Here is a 17264-nt window from a genome sequence, read left to right on the forward strand (position 1 = left end):
CTCTGCCCACACCATCAATTGGCTGGCTTCGGTTGCCACCGGTAGACTCCGTGTACCGCCTTGCCGATTTATATACGCTACCGTGGTTGCGTTGTCGGACAAAACCCGAACTGCTCTGTCCCGAATCAAAGGCAGAAAATGTTGTAGCGCTAGGCGAACCGCCCTTGTTTCCAAACGATTGATAGACCACTTTATTTGAGAAGGCGTCCAACGTCCCTGAGCGGACTGAGACTGACAGACTGCTCCCCAGCCCGTCAGACTGGCATCGGTCGTGACAATAATCCATTGGGGTGGCTCCAAATCGGTACCTTGGAGCAAGTGGACCGGATCCAACCACCACTGCAGACTGGTCCGCGCTGGGGGTAAGAGTGGCAAAGGTATCTGAAACTCTTCCGATTTGGGGTCCCAACGAGACAGAAGGGCCCTCTGTAGGGGCCGCATATGCGCAAAAGACCACGGAACCAAATCCAGAGTGGACGCCATATATCCAAGGACCTGTAAGTAATCCCATACCACTGGCAAGGAAAGGGCGAGGAGACGGCGAACGTGCGCCATCAGCCGCTCCATCCTTGCCCGTGGCAGGAAAACCTTCCCCACTTCGGTATCGAACGAGGCGCCCAGAAATTCCAAATTCTGGGAGGGGATCAGATGGCTCTTGGGGTAATTGACTACCCACCCCAAGGAGTGGAGGCGATGGAGAACTGCCTGAATTGCGTCCTCGCAGAGACGGCGCGATTTCGCCCGAATGAGCCAGTCGTCCAAATAAGGGTGTACCAACACTCCGTCTCTCCGAAGACTCGCCGCCACGACCACCATTACCTTGGTGAACACTCTCGGAGCTGTCGCCAGACCGAACGGAAGAGCGCAGAACTGGAAATGAGATCCCAGGACCATAAAGCGCAGAAATCTTTGATGGAACTCTTGGATTCCTATGTGCAAGTAAGCCTCCGTGAGATCTAAGGAAGCCAAATACTCGCCTTTGTGTACCGCGGCGATGACCGAGCGCAGGGTCTCCATCCGAAACCGCGGTATGCGCAAAGCCCTGTTGACCCGCTTGAGATCCAGAATCGGCCGGAACGTGCCCTCCTTTTTGGGAACGATGAAATAGATGGAATAACGGCCTGTGCGCTATTCGGCGGGCGGCACTGGCACTATCGCTCCCAGCTCCTGTAACCGCTCCAGGGTCTGAGCAATTCGTTGTTGCTTTACTAGAGAACCGCTGGGAGAGATTAGAAACAAATCGCGCAGGGGTTTTGCAAAATCTAAGGCGTATCCGTGAGAGATAATGTCGAGGACCCATTGGTCCGTGGTAATTGTGGCCCATTCCTCCCGAAAGTAAGAGAGTCGTCCTCCGACCTCCGGGACGGAGGAATGGACCGGCGTCCCTTCATTGAGCCGCTTTAGAGGTGGCGAAGGTATGAGACGCCCCTGCGCGGGCCGGCCTTCTACCACGAAAGGAAGGAGTCCATGACTGGGAGCGCGTAGATGGCTGCCTTGTAGCAAAGGAGGAGCCCCTCCCCGATCGAAAACGTCGATGCCCGCGAAATCGTCCGTGAAAAGTACCCGAAGGGCGAAAAAATCTAGGCCTGTCCTCTGGTAACTTGAACACCTTATTCTCCCCCAAAGACCGGATAAGGTCTTCTAACTCGGTGCCAAATAACAGTTTTCCCCGAAAGGGAAAGGAACCGAGTTGGGCCTTGGAGGAAGAATCTGCTGCCCAGTGACGCAGCCAGAGTAACCTCCGAGCCGACACTGCCGAAGACATAGACCGGGCCGAAGTGCGGAGGAGGTCATAGAAGGCATCTGCGGCGTAAGCCACCGCAGATTCTATGCGGTTTGCCTGCTCTGCTTCATCCGGAGGCAGATCCTGAGATGTCAACATCTGTTGTACCCAGCGAAGGGTAGCCCTTTGTACCATGCAACTGCAAACTGCCGCCCGTACTCCCAAGGCTGACACCTCAAAGATGCGTTTAAGCAACGTCTCCAACTTCCGATCTTGAAGATCCCTAAGGGCCGTACCCCCTGTTACGGGAATGGTGGTATGTTTTGCCATGGCAGTGACCGCCGAATCCACCCTTGGCACCCTAAGGAGCTCCAAGGATTCAGTAGGAAGAGGGTAAAGCTTATCCATAGACCGGCTGACTCTAAGAGTTGCCTCCGGATTATCCCATTCCCGGGACACAAGCTGAAACAGTTTATTGTGAAAAGGAAAAGCATGCGCGGGAGTGCGGAGCCCATCCAATTCAAAATCCCCTGGCTGGGCATTTGAGTCTATCTGGGGTATTGGAATCTTTAGTTCCCTAAGGACATGAGTAATCAACGGATCCAATTCCTCCTTATGAAATAACCGGAGAATCTGAGGATCATCCCCCTCAACCGGGTCAACAGGGTCCGTACCCCCCACGTCCGTATCAGGATCCGGAGGGGACGGAGCCTGTGAAAGGGGAACCGGAGCTGCAGGCTGTGGTTTTGGAGGGGGAGCCGGAGAAGCCTGCTGCGGGGGTTTAGGAGGAGCCGGAGCTGGATCTCCCAATCCAAAGAGACCTGTAGAAACTCTTCCCTGTTTAGCTGGGCCAGGATTACCCTGATCCCATTCCGTTTCGGCTTCCATATACGCCTTATGAAGCAAAAGAACAAATTGTGAGGTAAAGGGATGAGGTCTTTTCAAGGAACCTCCTTTTGCTCCCCCAGGTGGCAAATCTGGTCCGCGGGGGCTAAGGTCCGGCGGGGACAGAGGGGGGAGGTCCTCCCCTTCTTCGGAGGAAATCGCGTCGCCCTCGAGCTCATTTAAAATGGCCGCCGAATTTTCCAAAATGGCCGCCACCCCCGGAATCGGCAGCAAGGACTGCCGAGATCTGCCCGATGCTGCCCGTGCACCAGTCCGAGGGGAAGGGGAGCCCCCGGCCGCGGCTGGCCCCCGCGAGGAGCCCTCACCCCCGGGAAGACACCGGGAGCAAAGGCCCTCGCGGGAGAGCCGGCGGCCGTGATCCCCACACGCCGCACAAACAGTTCCTCGGGGCATTTTTTTTTTTTTTTTTTTTTAAAGAAAATCCAAAAACGGCGCGAAAAACGGCGCGAACAAGGGCTGGGTGACAAGCCACCCCTTCCGGAGACCACAGTGAGTACAGCAGGCTGGGACCAAATTACCTCGTTTTTTTTTGTTTTTTTTATTGAGAGCGCTGCCACCGGCAGCTAAGTAAATTACCTCACAAACAATTTATTATTGGAGCCGGTAGGGGGTGTAGTGCACCCGGCTAAACTTTTTCTCCGAGGAATTAAACTTCTCAGGAGTCGGAAAGGGAGAGTGACCGGCCCACCGATTAATTCTCCCCTCCTCTCACTGGGTAGGGCTGAAAGAAACCCCGGGAAAAGGCTGTAGGGCAGTGCCCTGCCTTGCCTGCTACGGCTCCTATTAGCAATACCAAATTAGCAGTACCTCATTAGGTACAAAATATTACCTTGATCCAGTCACAGGATTTCTCCTATATACTAATCAAACCTGATAGGGAAACCCCTTCACAATTCAATTTACAGGAGATCAGGACCGCAAGGTTATGCTCTCTCATCTGCTGGAGTCAGAGATATACTGAAGGATCGCAGGGGGCGCACCAGGGTATATCAGTGGTGCCTTTTCAGTTTCTCTCTGACTCCATCTGCTGGACGGGAGGCATAACCCAGCAGTCTGGACTGATCCTGGTACGTACAGGGAACAAATGTTTAGCAATTAATATCTACAAAAAAAATATTGTCTAAAAATCAATATGCATACACACAACCCCTAGAAGACTCGGAAGTCAAGAAGAAATTTAATCTTATTTGATCATTTCTTTTCCTTGAATCCTGCAATACCAGTCCAAACAAGTGGGTTATGCTTTCCTGCCAGAAGGTGAAGACAAAAGTACAAGTTTTCCATGACATCACTTACAATATATGAGCTGGTACAGTAGTAAATCTTGTCAGTATACCTTTGTCAAAGTTAATCAAGTTAACAATCATCAGAACAGCAAACCAGTAATAACTGGCATAATTCACTTTTTAGAAATAGGAACTACTCCAAAGCCTTCTCTCTAATATTTCTCCCCTTTGGGAAGAGAAAGCTTAAAGAAGGAAAAGTACTAAATGGGCCCTGTACCCTTCTGCTCTCTCAACGAATAACCACTGTAATTTCTGTAATTTCATCAGCCTAAACAAAGCTGGGAGGGTTCTGGACTGGTAAATTAATTCAAGGAAATTAACTTATCAGATAAGATTACATTTCTCCTCTCCATCACCCTACCATACCAGTTCGGACAAGTGGGATATACCCAAAATACTCTCAAACTGAGTGGGAGGTGCTCCTGGCTATTTTCAAGATCACTGCCCTGAAGGCAGCATTATTCCCAACCCAGACATCCAAGCAGTAATGCTTAGCAAAGGAATGCAAGGATGACCACATCTCTTCTCTGGAGAGACCACCCTAGATTCAATTCTAGGAAGCCACTTGTGTTCTCAGTGAATGTGCCCTTAGGCCTTCTGCAATTGGTAGCTCCTGACCAACATAAGCTGTGCCAATCACTTCCTGGTTATAGAAGAATTAGAAGCTGCCTCATCCTTACAAGGCTTGTTACATAAGACCTTGTCTGACTTCCAAAATGAATTGTTCACTTTAAGGTATCTCAAAACGTCACTATGTACAACCAATCTATGTAGACTTCAATTCTCACTCTTACATTCCTTCAGTATAAATGTTGGTAAAAAAACCCGACTGATTAAGATGAAAGTCTTGGACTACTTTAATTAAGAAGGAGAGTACAGGATGGATCACTATTCACCTTTGAAATCAACATGATAGAGGTCTATAAAACAATGAGTGGAGGGGAATGGGTTAATGCAACTTGGCTGTATATGCTTTTTAAAAGTACAAAAAGACTAGAGGACACTCAATGAAGTTACTAGGTGATACATTTAAGACAAACAGGAGAAAAACTTTTTTACTCAACACATAATTCAAGTCTGAAATTTGTTGCCAGAGGATGTGGTAAAAGATGTTCGTGTAGCTGGATTTAAAAAAGATTTGGACATGTTTCTGAAAGAAAAGTCGATAAACCATTATTAAGGTGGACTTGGGTAAATCCACTACTTATCCCTGAGATAAGCAGCATGGAATCTATCAACCTTTTGGGATACTGCCAGGTATATGTGACCTGGATTGGCCACTGTTGGAAAAAGGATATTGGACTTGATGGACCTTTGGTAAGGCAAATAAGAAAATTGATTCTTACCTGCTAATTTTCATTTCCTGAATACCACAGATCAGTCCAGACTTCTGGCTTTGCCTTCCTGCCAGCAGATGGAGATAGAGAAGAAAAGCCTTACTGACACTGCTACTTAACCTATTGTGCAACCTGCAGTACCTCAGTATGACCCATACCCAAGCCAAGATGAAAATAATTGTTTAAATATTTTTATTAATATTTGAAAACAAGATTTAATTATAACAATAACTGAGTCCCTCAACCCACTCAAGAAGCAGGAGAAAGGCTGAGCCTCTATGGAAAACATGTTCCAACAATACTATGCAGAACATCATGTAACCAACCAAGGCACTCTGCATTATTTATATACTGCCATGACGAAAGGACTTTACTGAACAGGCAGGGTTCTGGACTGATCTGTGGTATTTCCTTTCTGTTAATCTCAGATCAGTTCAGACCCCTGGGATGTACCCAAGCTCATCTATTTTGGGTGGGAATATGTTAACCCCGCTCACAATACACTCTCTCCAAATCCCGCGGAATCCGGATCTCAGAAATGCTAAGCTAATTGTGTCCTTCAGCCAGCACACAATAGTAGCCTTGGACGCCCTGCACCCCCTTCCTGGGACAACTCCATAGCACAAAGAGATGATCCGATCTCTGGAAACTATTAGTCACCTTGAGATACCTCAACAATGGCCGCCTCACATCCAACATGAAGCTCTCTCGCGTGTGGTCCTGACGAAGCCAAATTAGGAAAAGTGGATGAAAAGCTGAAACCACCTTCGGCAGAAATGAAGACTCCCCATTCTCCATAAATTGAACAAATCGCCACCAAAAAAAAAAAACAACCAACCTACCTTCAGGGTTAAATCCTTTAGTGTTGTCCTCTGTATCAGCTATAACATATTCTAACACCACCCGGCGGCTGCAAGTGTTTCGCTCCATGAAGAAACCAAATCACATCCAAGTGGGGGGCCAGGGTCATTCCCTGTACCTTATCCCAAATACAGCCTAGAGTTGCCACCTAAGTGAATTATAGGCTAGACCTTTCACTGGGCCATTTTGCAGAAAGGTCAAAATACTGGAAACTAAAGCCCGAGTAGACTGCATGCCTTGTTTGACACACCGATGTGGATGTCTGCCTGGCTTGCAGCAAGACAGCGAAATCGCCTTCGGAATAATCTTTGCATCACAAGCGTTTCATCTCAAAAGCCAAATCGTGAGACAGAAGCGATTTGCCTGATCCAAAAATATTGGACCATGATGTAATAGCTTCGGAAGGTGACTGAACCTTAACAGTCCATCTATCGTCAAGTTTACTAAGTCCATGAATCACGGCCGAAGTGGCCATTCCAGAGCCACTAGAATCACTTCACCTGAATGTCTTTCTATGCATCTTTGTATTTTTCCCACCAATGGCCATAGGGAAAAGATGTAAAGAAGACTCCCTAGCAGCAACAGAAGTACCAGAGTACAGATTCCGTCTGCTCCATATTTATGATTGTAAAACTGCACCACCTTGGCATTTTGTCTCGATGCCGCCAAATCCATGCGTGGAGTTCCACACCTGGTCCAAATAAGCAATGATTCCTCTGACAACTCCCACTCTCTGGGGTCCAACGTTTTCCTGCTGAGAAAATCCACACAGGCTATGCGAGATGCTACCAGAACCGCCTAGTGATGCTCTGCCCAATGAACCAAATCCTGAGCCTCCCGAAAAAAACAAAACAAAACCATCCAGAATTTGGTCCCTTCTTGTCGGTTGATATACACCACTGTCATTCCATTGTCCGAGAGAACTCGCACTGGCCAACCTTGTAATCATAGCAGAAAGGAAAGCAAGATGAAGCGCACCACTTTCAATTTCTAATGCCTCCTCCTTCAACCATTGGCCTTGTGCAGTCTGCACCTGACACACTGCTTTCCAACTGGATAGGCTGGTATCGGTGGTCACCATCACCCAATCTGGGATGTCCAATTCCATCCCTCTCCAGATTGACCCAACCAAGCCAACAGAAAATACTGATTCTGGACTCCCCTCTGAGGGGAAGAGGAACTTGAAACTCGTCTGATAACGGATTCCAGCGGGAGAAGAGGTCTTTCTGAAGAGGGTGCATAACGCCCATGGAACTAGTTCTAGCATCCAAGTCACAGAACCCAGGACCTGCAAATAATTTCAAACTTTGGGCACCTTGAGTCATAATAGGTGGCGCACCTGACTCTGCAACTTCACCATCTTCTTCTCTATGAGGAACATCTTGCCAATCCAGGTGTCACATCAAGCCCCCAGATACTCCAAGATCTGGGAAGGCATTAGATGGCTCTTCGCTTGATTCACCACCCAGCCCAAAGCCCTCCACACCTCTCTAGGACCCACTGTACCACCAGCTGACAGAGGTCTGCAATCTTTGCCCGAATGAGCCAATTGTCCAAATATGGGTGTACTAGTACTCCTTCCTTCTGAAGGGGAACAGTCACTACCACCATAACTTTGGTGAATGTGCCCGGTGCTGTTGCCAACCCGAAAGGAAGGGTGCAAAACTGAAAATGATCTCCCAGAATCATAAATCTCGAGAGCTTCTGGTGCTCCTACTTGATTGGGATATGTAGCTACGCCTCTGTGAGGTCTAGTGATGCCAGGAACTCTCCCTTGCAAACTGGTCTCAATGACCAAACACATTTCCATACAAGACCGTGGCACCCTAAGGGCCACATTCACCATCTTTAGATCCAAAATGAGTCTGAACATCTCCTCCTTGTTTTGGATCCACAAAATAAATGGAATACTGAGCTCTCCCCCATTCCTTCCAGGAAACAGGCATTATCACTCCAAAGTGCCACAAGCAGTGCATTGCGTCGTGAACCACCACCTGCTTGGCACGGGCAGCGCAAAGAGTCAATGTAGGCTTCCCTCACAGGACAAGCAAATTCCATCGTGCAGTCATATTTTAGCACTTCTAAGACCCATTGGTCTGTTATGATTCTGGTCCACTCTTCGTAAAAGTGGGATAATTGCTCCTCTGACAGCCGGAAGAGAAGAGTGGACCAGCCTCACTTCATTGAGAAGACTTGGCCCCCCTGGTTCCCTGACCAGGGTATCTCTGATCGGTTTCCTCCCACCTCTGTACTGCTGAAGGGCCTCTGTTCTGCTGATAGTCTCTAAAACACAAATGGGCAGGAAATAATTTCATTCCCCCTTTCAGCTTGTCCTCTGCAAATTATGCTCTTTGGACTTTCCAAGATGCTTCACCAGCTACTCTAAATCCTACCCGAACAACAGTTTGCCCTTGAACGGGAAGGCCTCTAACAGACTTTGAGCAAACATCTGCAGACCAGTTTAACTATAGTAGCTGCCTGGACAAAATAGTTGACATAATTCTGGATGATACTCTAATCAAGTCATACAAAGCATCCGCCACATAGGCTATGCTGTCTCCAAGTGCTCTGCCTGCTTCGTGGAGGACAATGAAGACATCTCCTTCACCTGCAACTGCTGAACCCAGCACAAACAAGTTCTCTGCATGAAACTGCTGCATATGGCAGCCTGTACACCCAAAGGAGAAACTTAAAAAATCCTCGAGGGAAACTTCCAGCTTTCAGATTTGCACATCTTTCAGCGTGGCGGACCTACCACAGTTTTGTCACTGCTGAGACCAAAGTGTCAACTTTCAGAATCAACAAAAGCTTGAGTGTTTCCTCCAGCAACAGGTACAGTCTCGCCATTGCCCTTCCAACTTTCAGACTGGTCTCTGGGGTAACCCACTACCTGACGACCAACTTCTTTACTGACTTATGGAAGAGAAAAGCCTTAGCCGGCCCTCTCAAGCTGTCCATGACAGGGTTCACTGATCCTGGTTCAACTCTTCATGAGGAAGATTTATGCCTCTCTTTAAGCACATGTGGAATCAAGGGCCACAACCTTTCCCTGCAAAATAGACAAGACCACCTTCTCTAGATCAGTCAAGTCCTGCATGGACTACGCCTCCCAGAGACCCATTCGGTGGACCAACCTAATCTTCGGAGTCCTAAGACTCCTGTACAGGGCTGCTGTGCTGCTCAGCCAAGCACCCTCCAGATGTTAGTTGATGCATTCTTGCTGGTCACTTTGGGCCATTTAGCAGGCTGTGAGCCACTTTGCATCTGACCCTGGATATGAAAGTGCTTCTCCCCTGCTGCCTTTCTAGCCTGATATTTCTCCACAGAGCCTAACACAAAATCTGAGTAAAGGCCTGAGAATCCTCAATTGTCCAGCAGCAAGGCCTCCTCATCGTCAGAGGCTTCCTGCCTTTCCATGGGACTCTGCATGGCTGGCGCTAAGGGAGAAGTGAAATCCCTTGCCTCCTGTGCTGCTGTATATGCACTCAAGATGGCCGCTATTCCCGTGCTCACAGGAAAAGGATTTGTGATGATTCCCAACAAGTGCGATGGTCTTTTATGTTGTGAATCGGAGTATGCACTATTATACACAGTAACTGTACACGCCGAAATGGAGTATACACTATCCAAGCTGCTCTCTCTGCTGGAGATGCAGTGCACGCACAAATCCACGCGGCTAAGACAAGCGTGCATATCCCCGCACTGCCTTCTTGCCGGAACAGTATCGATGCCAGGATCCCGAGTTACCTCACCAGAGCCAGCCAGAGTCAAGAATCCCTCTCCAATCTGCCTGTCAAGTTGTGTTTTTTTTTTTGTTTGGTTTTTTTTTAAATCCAGACTGCAGATTCTACACCTCTACTATCTAGTGGAGACAGAGAAATATTGAGAGACTGCAGGTGGCACACTGGGTTAAGTAGCAGTGTCAGTAAAGCATTTAGTTTCTGTCTCCATCTGCTGGCAGGGAGGCAAAACCCAGGAGTCTGAACTGATCTGAGGTATGAACAGGAACTTAGGTTCTTATCAGTCAACTTGTGTCCTCCAGGCCTGCCTTGCAGGAGAAAGGCTATGTGCAAAAGTAGCACAAACTCTGGTGGGGGGGGGGGGGGGAGGGTACATCTTAATCTGACCCCCACCAGGAGCAGCATTCAATTCTTCAGGATATAGCTCCAGGTGGGGCCCTCTCGAGGATGCAGAGGTCAAGAAAGACTGTGTACTAGGCTCAACATCTCTTGTGCTCATTGTGCACTTAAAATGGTGGCTTCTTCTGCCAAAAATCTTCTGGATCCTCACCCTGACACACAGCAGGCCATGCTCCTGCCTCCCGCAGCCGCGGCACACTCACACTCAGGTGCACAGAGAACTCTAGCAGCAGATTATACACATGCAGCACTTTCTTAGGCCCGCCATGCTTTCCTTTCCCTCAGGACTCTCCCAGAACAGTCGCGCAAGCCACAGGAATCCTGATCTCTATTTTTTTATTTATTTTTTTTAAAACTTGATCAACTATCCTGCAAAACCCTTTTAAATAGGAGAGGAAACAAGACCAAAGCTCCAACAGCAGAAGAGAAAGATAGGAAGGAGAAGAAATCAACAGGCCACAGCCCTGAGAAGAGAATTTCAACCCCCTCCCAAGGGGGTTGGATCCCCTCACAGTCTCAGGAATCCTGAGGCTATTTCCTTACCCCTTTGGCTTTACTAGGAACTCTAAAGGGTGGTCAACCAGAAGCCCTCAAAATGCTGCATCAGGCCAAATATGTCTGCACCTGCTGGAAACAGAGAAATTCTGACAAGTTTTATTACTGCACCAGTTCATGTTCTGTGAGTGATGTCACAGAAAACTTGCCTGCTGGCAGAGAGGCATAACCCACTTATCTGGACTGATATGGAAGGATGATAAGGAAGCAACAGTCCTTGGTAAATCCATACTCATTTCTCTTTTCAGTAGACATTAGGTATTTCTGTATAAGTACAGTACTGTGCATTACCATTTGCCATTGACAGAAATGACCGGTTTATTCACTGAAGCTGAGCATAAATCATTAAAGCAATTCAGGAAAGCCCATGTTTCAAGGTAAGGTAAAAGACCACAACTGAACTTAGTATATTTTCTATCCTAACCATTCTACAGATTACATTTTTATTGTATCATAGCTGGACACTTTATTAAATGCAGGACATATGCAAGGCCACCTAAGCAGACCTGGTTTTCTTGGTGATAATATGACAATACTGGGAATCTTCCTTTACTTCGGAACTTGGAGCTACCGACTATCATGGGCTTGCTGGCATTTCTTGGTACATAGAGATCTCTTGGATAGGTTTCGCAAATCTGGGGAAAAAAAATACACACAACATGAATATTTAGTGGAATGACCTGTGTAATATCAGTATTAAAAAGTGATTTTGCAGCTCCTCTTGAACTCACATTTTGCAGAAATTAAATCTTTAGAAAGATTGGAAAGCTGTAAGATATCATTTACTGTCTAATAACTGCAAAAATCCTTTTCTTCCTCATGTTAACAGTTACTGCAGAGCTTGGTAAAGGCGATCTTATCAACAACATCCTAGCTCACTCTCGGAGCCTGATTCCATGGCATGTCATTCTGTATCCTGATCATTCAGGACATAATTAAATAGCTGGAAGTGCAAAATGCAATTCCAGTAGTGTGTACAAACACACACACACACACACACACAATAAAACTTCACATAACATCTAAGCAGTACAGCTTCAGGTTGTGGGTATGCATCTGCTACATAATGTCTTCACTGAAAGTAGGTAATTATACAGAGGGAAATACTTTTTTAGCTAAACTCTCTGATATCACATAACTATATCACATCACAGAGAGACCACATACATGTAAATTATAATTTATCATTTATTAGAAATCACAAGGTATTTACCTATCTAGACATTTAAAATCTAAACTCACACATTCATCCACCAATCACACACCAACCATATAAAAATATCTGTATTGCACAAATAATATTTGATAATCCAAGATTACAATTGATTATCTAACAATATCAGGTGTATAGAATTATTACTACATTAAGGTTATTCACATCATTTTTATTCCCATATTTCTCTGTGTTTGTCCTGTTTGTCCAACAAAGGATCTCCTTGTTTCGCCTTTCAATCAGGCTTCCTCAGGGACTCAAATCTCATAGGGCCGATTATATCTCTCAAGACTTCACTGAAAGTATCTCTCAAGACTTCACTGAAAGTATGGCAGAAACAAATATCTTGATGGAAAGAGATACATTCAGAATTTTACTGCAATTCTTAAATCTCTCTTTTAAACTTAAAAATGAATTGAAAACAAATATTACTTGAAATCAAGATTCTCTGCTTCTGTTTGGGCAAAGATTTTTTTTTGTTACTTATTTTAGACAGAAGTATCAAGAAGTTATTAGCCAATATTTGTATATAGTTATACACTACATGGTTGACAGTAAAATCTAAAGATCAGAGCATACGATTTTGCAATCATGAAACTCATATTCAAATTCCATCTCCAGAACTCATTACTATGCTGAGAAAAATCAAGTATTAACTCTCCTTAGCCTGTCTCTCCTTCTGAAATCTTTCATTCCCTACCCAGTGTACAGTGTGCTTGAATAGTAGAAATGCTGCATCACTCTGTCCCAGACATGCTGCAATAAAGGTTTATTTGATATTATTTTCAGAGCATGGTAATGAATGCAATAGCCAAGAAAAATAAAATCACTATAGAGCAGTTTCTAATTTGAAGTTAACCCAGAGTTTGTATCATACGACGACATGGATGTAAAAAATTACCCTGCAGATTGCTTAGACAAACTTTACCTTGTAGTCTCGATTTGCATCAGATAGTTGCCAATTGGAATTAAGCACACCCATCCGATGATACTCCTCTGCTAAATCAATGAGCTGCCAGCCTAGGGCTCTTTCAGACTCACTTTGTTTTGGATTGTAAGAAAATGCATAGAGTTCATCGTATCTCGCTACGAAAAAAAACAAATAGATTATTTTTTTGTTATAAAATGGTTACTGTTATATCTTTGTCAGCATAGACCATTTCTGTTTGGCCTCTGATTGAAGGTACTGTAAATCTCATTATTCACTTTTACATCCAATGTTATTGAACATCTATTGATTAGCAGGTAAGAACATAGCAATATCATTGCTTATCTCATCTGCCCTCTATAAATAGGTTTGAAAGAATGTTTGACCGTCCATTTGCCATCATATACATTTTATTCCCATTTTGCTCTTGGTGCACACAGAGGAAGTGGCACCAAAAGGATGGCTAATATTCCAAGAGTCCTCCCAAGTATCTTGGGAGGACTCTTGGAAGTAGTGTGGAATTTAAGATGCTTTTAATTGTTTTCAGAACTTTTAAACTAACTCAGATTTTCCAATTGTCTAAGGTGTTCAGATCATGATTTCTCTTGAAGATCATCAGGTAAGGGATAGCATCAAACCACCAGCAAAGGAGAACCAGAGACTGCTGATAATGTAATGTAGTAGCTAAGAGTACAGAACTAGAAAATGTATTTGCTTTAAGAATTTAAATTTATAAAAACAGAAAAAAAAAAGAAAAACCAGAACAAACTAAAGAAAACCTTTCCTGGGGCAAAGACATAGTAATAATTTTCCAAAATTACACACAGGGCTGTTACAAGGGATGGGCAGCATGCTGCCCTTTTGATTGCCAGATGTGAGCCCAAAAGATAAGGGGGTGCCAGAAGCAACCCTTGCTGGGGATGCTGTTTTGTCCAGCGACTTGCCTTGGTTACACATCTTACAGTCACAGCTGCTTTAAATAAGTCCCACACAATTTTAAAACAACTTTTTTTTTAAGTTTAGTAAATGGAATCTAAAAATAAATAAATAGATAGATAAAAGAGGTCAATTCTAAAAGTAATAATGGGATTCAACTACATAGGAGGTGGTTTTCGAGGACTATCATCCACACAAAATGCAATCCGCTCTTATGTGCCGAAAGACATACCTGGTCTTGAGAGCTGCAGAAGCGAGTTGTAAATGTCATGACAATCCCTCTCTCGGGGTACAACAAAATGCACAACTCGGAAGTTCTTGCACTGAATGATGAGAGGGCAGCCAGAAGTGGTCAAAGCAAGCTTCTCCACTGCAGCAATGTGGTGATGCAAGATCTGCGGCACACAAAACGGCACCTGATTTTTAGCAATAAGGACCCAACGGACAACATTTGTACTAATCTTTCATTTGAAGCAGCTTAAGGACAAAGGCAGCGGAGAGTGTTGTAACCCAATGACAGAACACACTCTCTCCAGAGAGATTAGTGGAATATAAATAGGGACCTCCATTTTCAGTTTGCCTGCAAATTTCAATGTTATAACAAAAGTGGTCAATGAAAAATTTACTTTCATATAAAACATAGGAGAAAAAGAATCAGTGGAAAAGTAATTTTGCCATTGATTTATTGTGTGTTCAAAAACATTGAAATTCCCAGGCAAAACAAAAACTGAAAATGAAGGCCTCTGGATATAAACTACAATTTCCATGATTTAAAATAAATAAATATAGTGGATGGTTCCTGTCATATCTTTAAAACATGAATAGACGAGTGGAGCCTTCTAATTATACTGCTGAGAGTCAAGCTATACACTTGGTTCATGCTTCATTGCAATTATATCGTTTGAGCCCTCTAAGTATCCTTTTACACACTGTAAATGGGAGCCAAATGATTTGGATGAAATCCTAACATCACATTCATTTGTATTTTAAGGGGTGAGCTCTAAATGCAAAATTCTTAACATTAGCACCAGCTCCTTGACCCTATTTTTGTTGTTGTTGACCAATCAAAGAGAGAGATATAAACGACATGCACAGGATCACAGACAGAATCCGGGCAGCAGGAGCTTTCAGCTCAGCCATAGGAAGCCTGTTAAGTAACAGCTCTAACCATAACTCCACAACATCTCCCCTAGAAGAAGAACCATGAATCTATCAAGTAGAAGAGTATGCAGTTTCCTGAGTATCCAATGAAGTCTCTTCTTCAGGAAACTGCCCGATACTGGTTTGAGAAGCTGGCTTCTGAGATGCGATTTGTTGCTTTAAAAACGGCAACCTATTTGGTCAGTCAGGCTGTTGGCTGGCTTTCCTTCTCCTTACTCCGGATAGTGTGTATTCTTAGATATTGAAATAGTGACAGACAACTTTACTACACTAATATTTTAAAAAATTAAATACTTTATTCAGTTTAAACATTTTTATAATCTGCCTATTTTGGAAACCAATTCTAAGCAGAGTATAGAAGAAACAGACATCAGCATAAAGAAAGACAAGAAAAAAAAAAGTATGCGCAAGTACATGTATAGGTTCTAAAAGGAGTTGAAAGCTGATGCTGGCTTTCACGATACCAACAAACAGATGATCACTTACTGGGCAGTGAAATCTTAATTCTATCGGAGGATCTCATACCTCGGTTCTTGGAACGACAATCGTATGCACAGCTTTTAAATTACATGATGGAAGAAAGCCTACAGTCATTCAGAAGTGCATGGTTCGGAATGATGCTTTTTTGCAGGATACTAACAGAACAAGGAAGTAAGGGCATTTCAGTAGAGAGGCTGCAATAAATGCTAAAGTGGCCATGCGCCTTTAAGTAAAGAGTAGACAGAGCAGAAAGATTCCAAGCTACCCCTGCCAATTGATTAGCAGGTTGTTAATACAAGCAAATACATATTTTGAAATGTCTGTATACAAATGTTAAAAGTCTAAACAATAAGATGGGAGAGTTAGAGTGTATAGCACTGGATGAAGAGGTAAATATAATTGGCATCTCAGAGACCTGGTAGAAGGAGAATAACCCATGGGACAGATACCAGGGTAGAAATTATATTGAAATGATAGGATGGATCAAATTGGAGGTGGGGGTGACACTATATATTAGAGCAATGGTTTTCAACCTTTTTTCGGCCGGGACACACCTGACAGATGGTTCTCACATGCATGACACACTGAACATGTACCCGTCATGGGGCTATATGTAAACATACACTCTGCATCCACGGGAATCCCCTTGACCTCCAACAATAGATGCAGAGCAGAACTAGAGCATTATTCATAGAACTCACCATGCAAAAAAAAAAGATATTCTGGTTCTGATGACATCTCAGTAAAAGCAAAACAAACTCCCTTTACTACCAGGCACAATAGCCCTCCTTATGAAAAGGCAATAATTTACCACTAATGCATATCCTATTGAGAAAACACAACAAATAAGATTGATACAATTGCCTACATGCTTGTAAAATACCTCACCTCGGTCACACACACAGAACCGACCTTCACCAAGTACAGAAAGACCACAAATTATAAATATGGAGGTAAACTGGAATGGAAAACCAAAAAAAGCCACTCTGCATTCAGTGCAAACCTGGAGAAATGGAAAGAGAAATATAGCACCTAACAGTCCCAGGATCTACAATAATGCACAGAAATTAATCTGTACAAAGTTACACCTGCATTATGGAACACATAACAACCTTATCTATGAAAAGGCAACACTACAAATATAAATCAGGTCTTAAACACTAATACACCTCCTATTAGGAAAACCGAACAAGCAAAGCTGCTATAGATCCCCACACAGAAATAATTGTAAAACTAAATTAATAAATGTTACAAAACAGCTGATGAAACCGACCTGATTCGATACTTGTATTGAGAATGCCGGTATATAAAAATCCGAAATAAATAAATAAATGAACAGAATAAGGTCAAACAATTAAAACTCATACAAATTATTTAAAATTGTCCAAATATCAATAAAATATTTCAAAACAGCAGACATCACATAATACTCAATAATTATAATGGCAGTCAATCAAGAAAAATAAACTTAAAATGCCACCTTTACTTACCCTCTCCAGCAACTCTCCTACTCCTTTCCCTTGAAAGCACATACCAAGAGCAGCAGTGGCTGCTGAAGCTCTGTCCTCACGGTCCTCTTCTTTAGGGCCCACAAGTCACTCTCACACACACACACACACACACACACACACACACACACACACCCCCCAATTAAACCCTACAACCAGTCTCTCTCACACACCCCAGTCACCTCACTGCCCAGTCTCTGTCTCTCACACACACCCCAGTCACCTCCCTGC

General features: G+C 44.2%; 1 protein-coding gene across 3 annotated transcripts in view; it reads right to left on the reverse strand.

The window, feature by feature from the left end:
- The window catches only part of MTMR6 (myotubularin related protein 6), a 116342-nt gene that overhangs the window by 58362 nt on the left and 40716 nt on the right, over positions 1-17264 (reverse strand). For all 3 annotated transcript variants that reach the window (XM_029602561.1, XM_029602560.1, XM_029602559.1), the window contains exons 3-5: positions 14117-14279; positions 12949-13106; positions 11314-11442 (exon numbers count right to left, since the gene is read on the reverse strand). In XM_029602561.1, coding sequence (XP_029458421.1) covers positions 11314-11442; positions 12949-13106; positions 14117-14279 — 450 coding nt within the window. The remainder of the gene's footprint in view (positions 1-11313; positions 11443-12948; positions 13107-14116; positions 14280-17264) is intronic.

The sequence above is a fragment of the Rhinatrema bivittatum genome, chromosome 5 (genome assembly GCF_901001135.1).
Source record: "Rhinatrema bivittatum chromosome 5, aRhiBiv1.1, whole genome shotgun sequence".
NCBI classification, from domain to species: Eukaryota; Metazoa; Chordata; class Amphibia; order Gymnophiona; family Rhinatrematidae; genus Rhinatrema; species Rhinatrema bivittatum.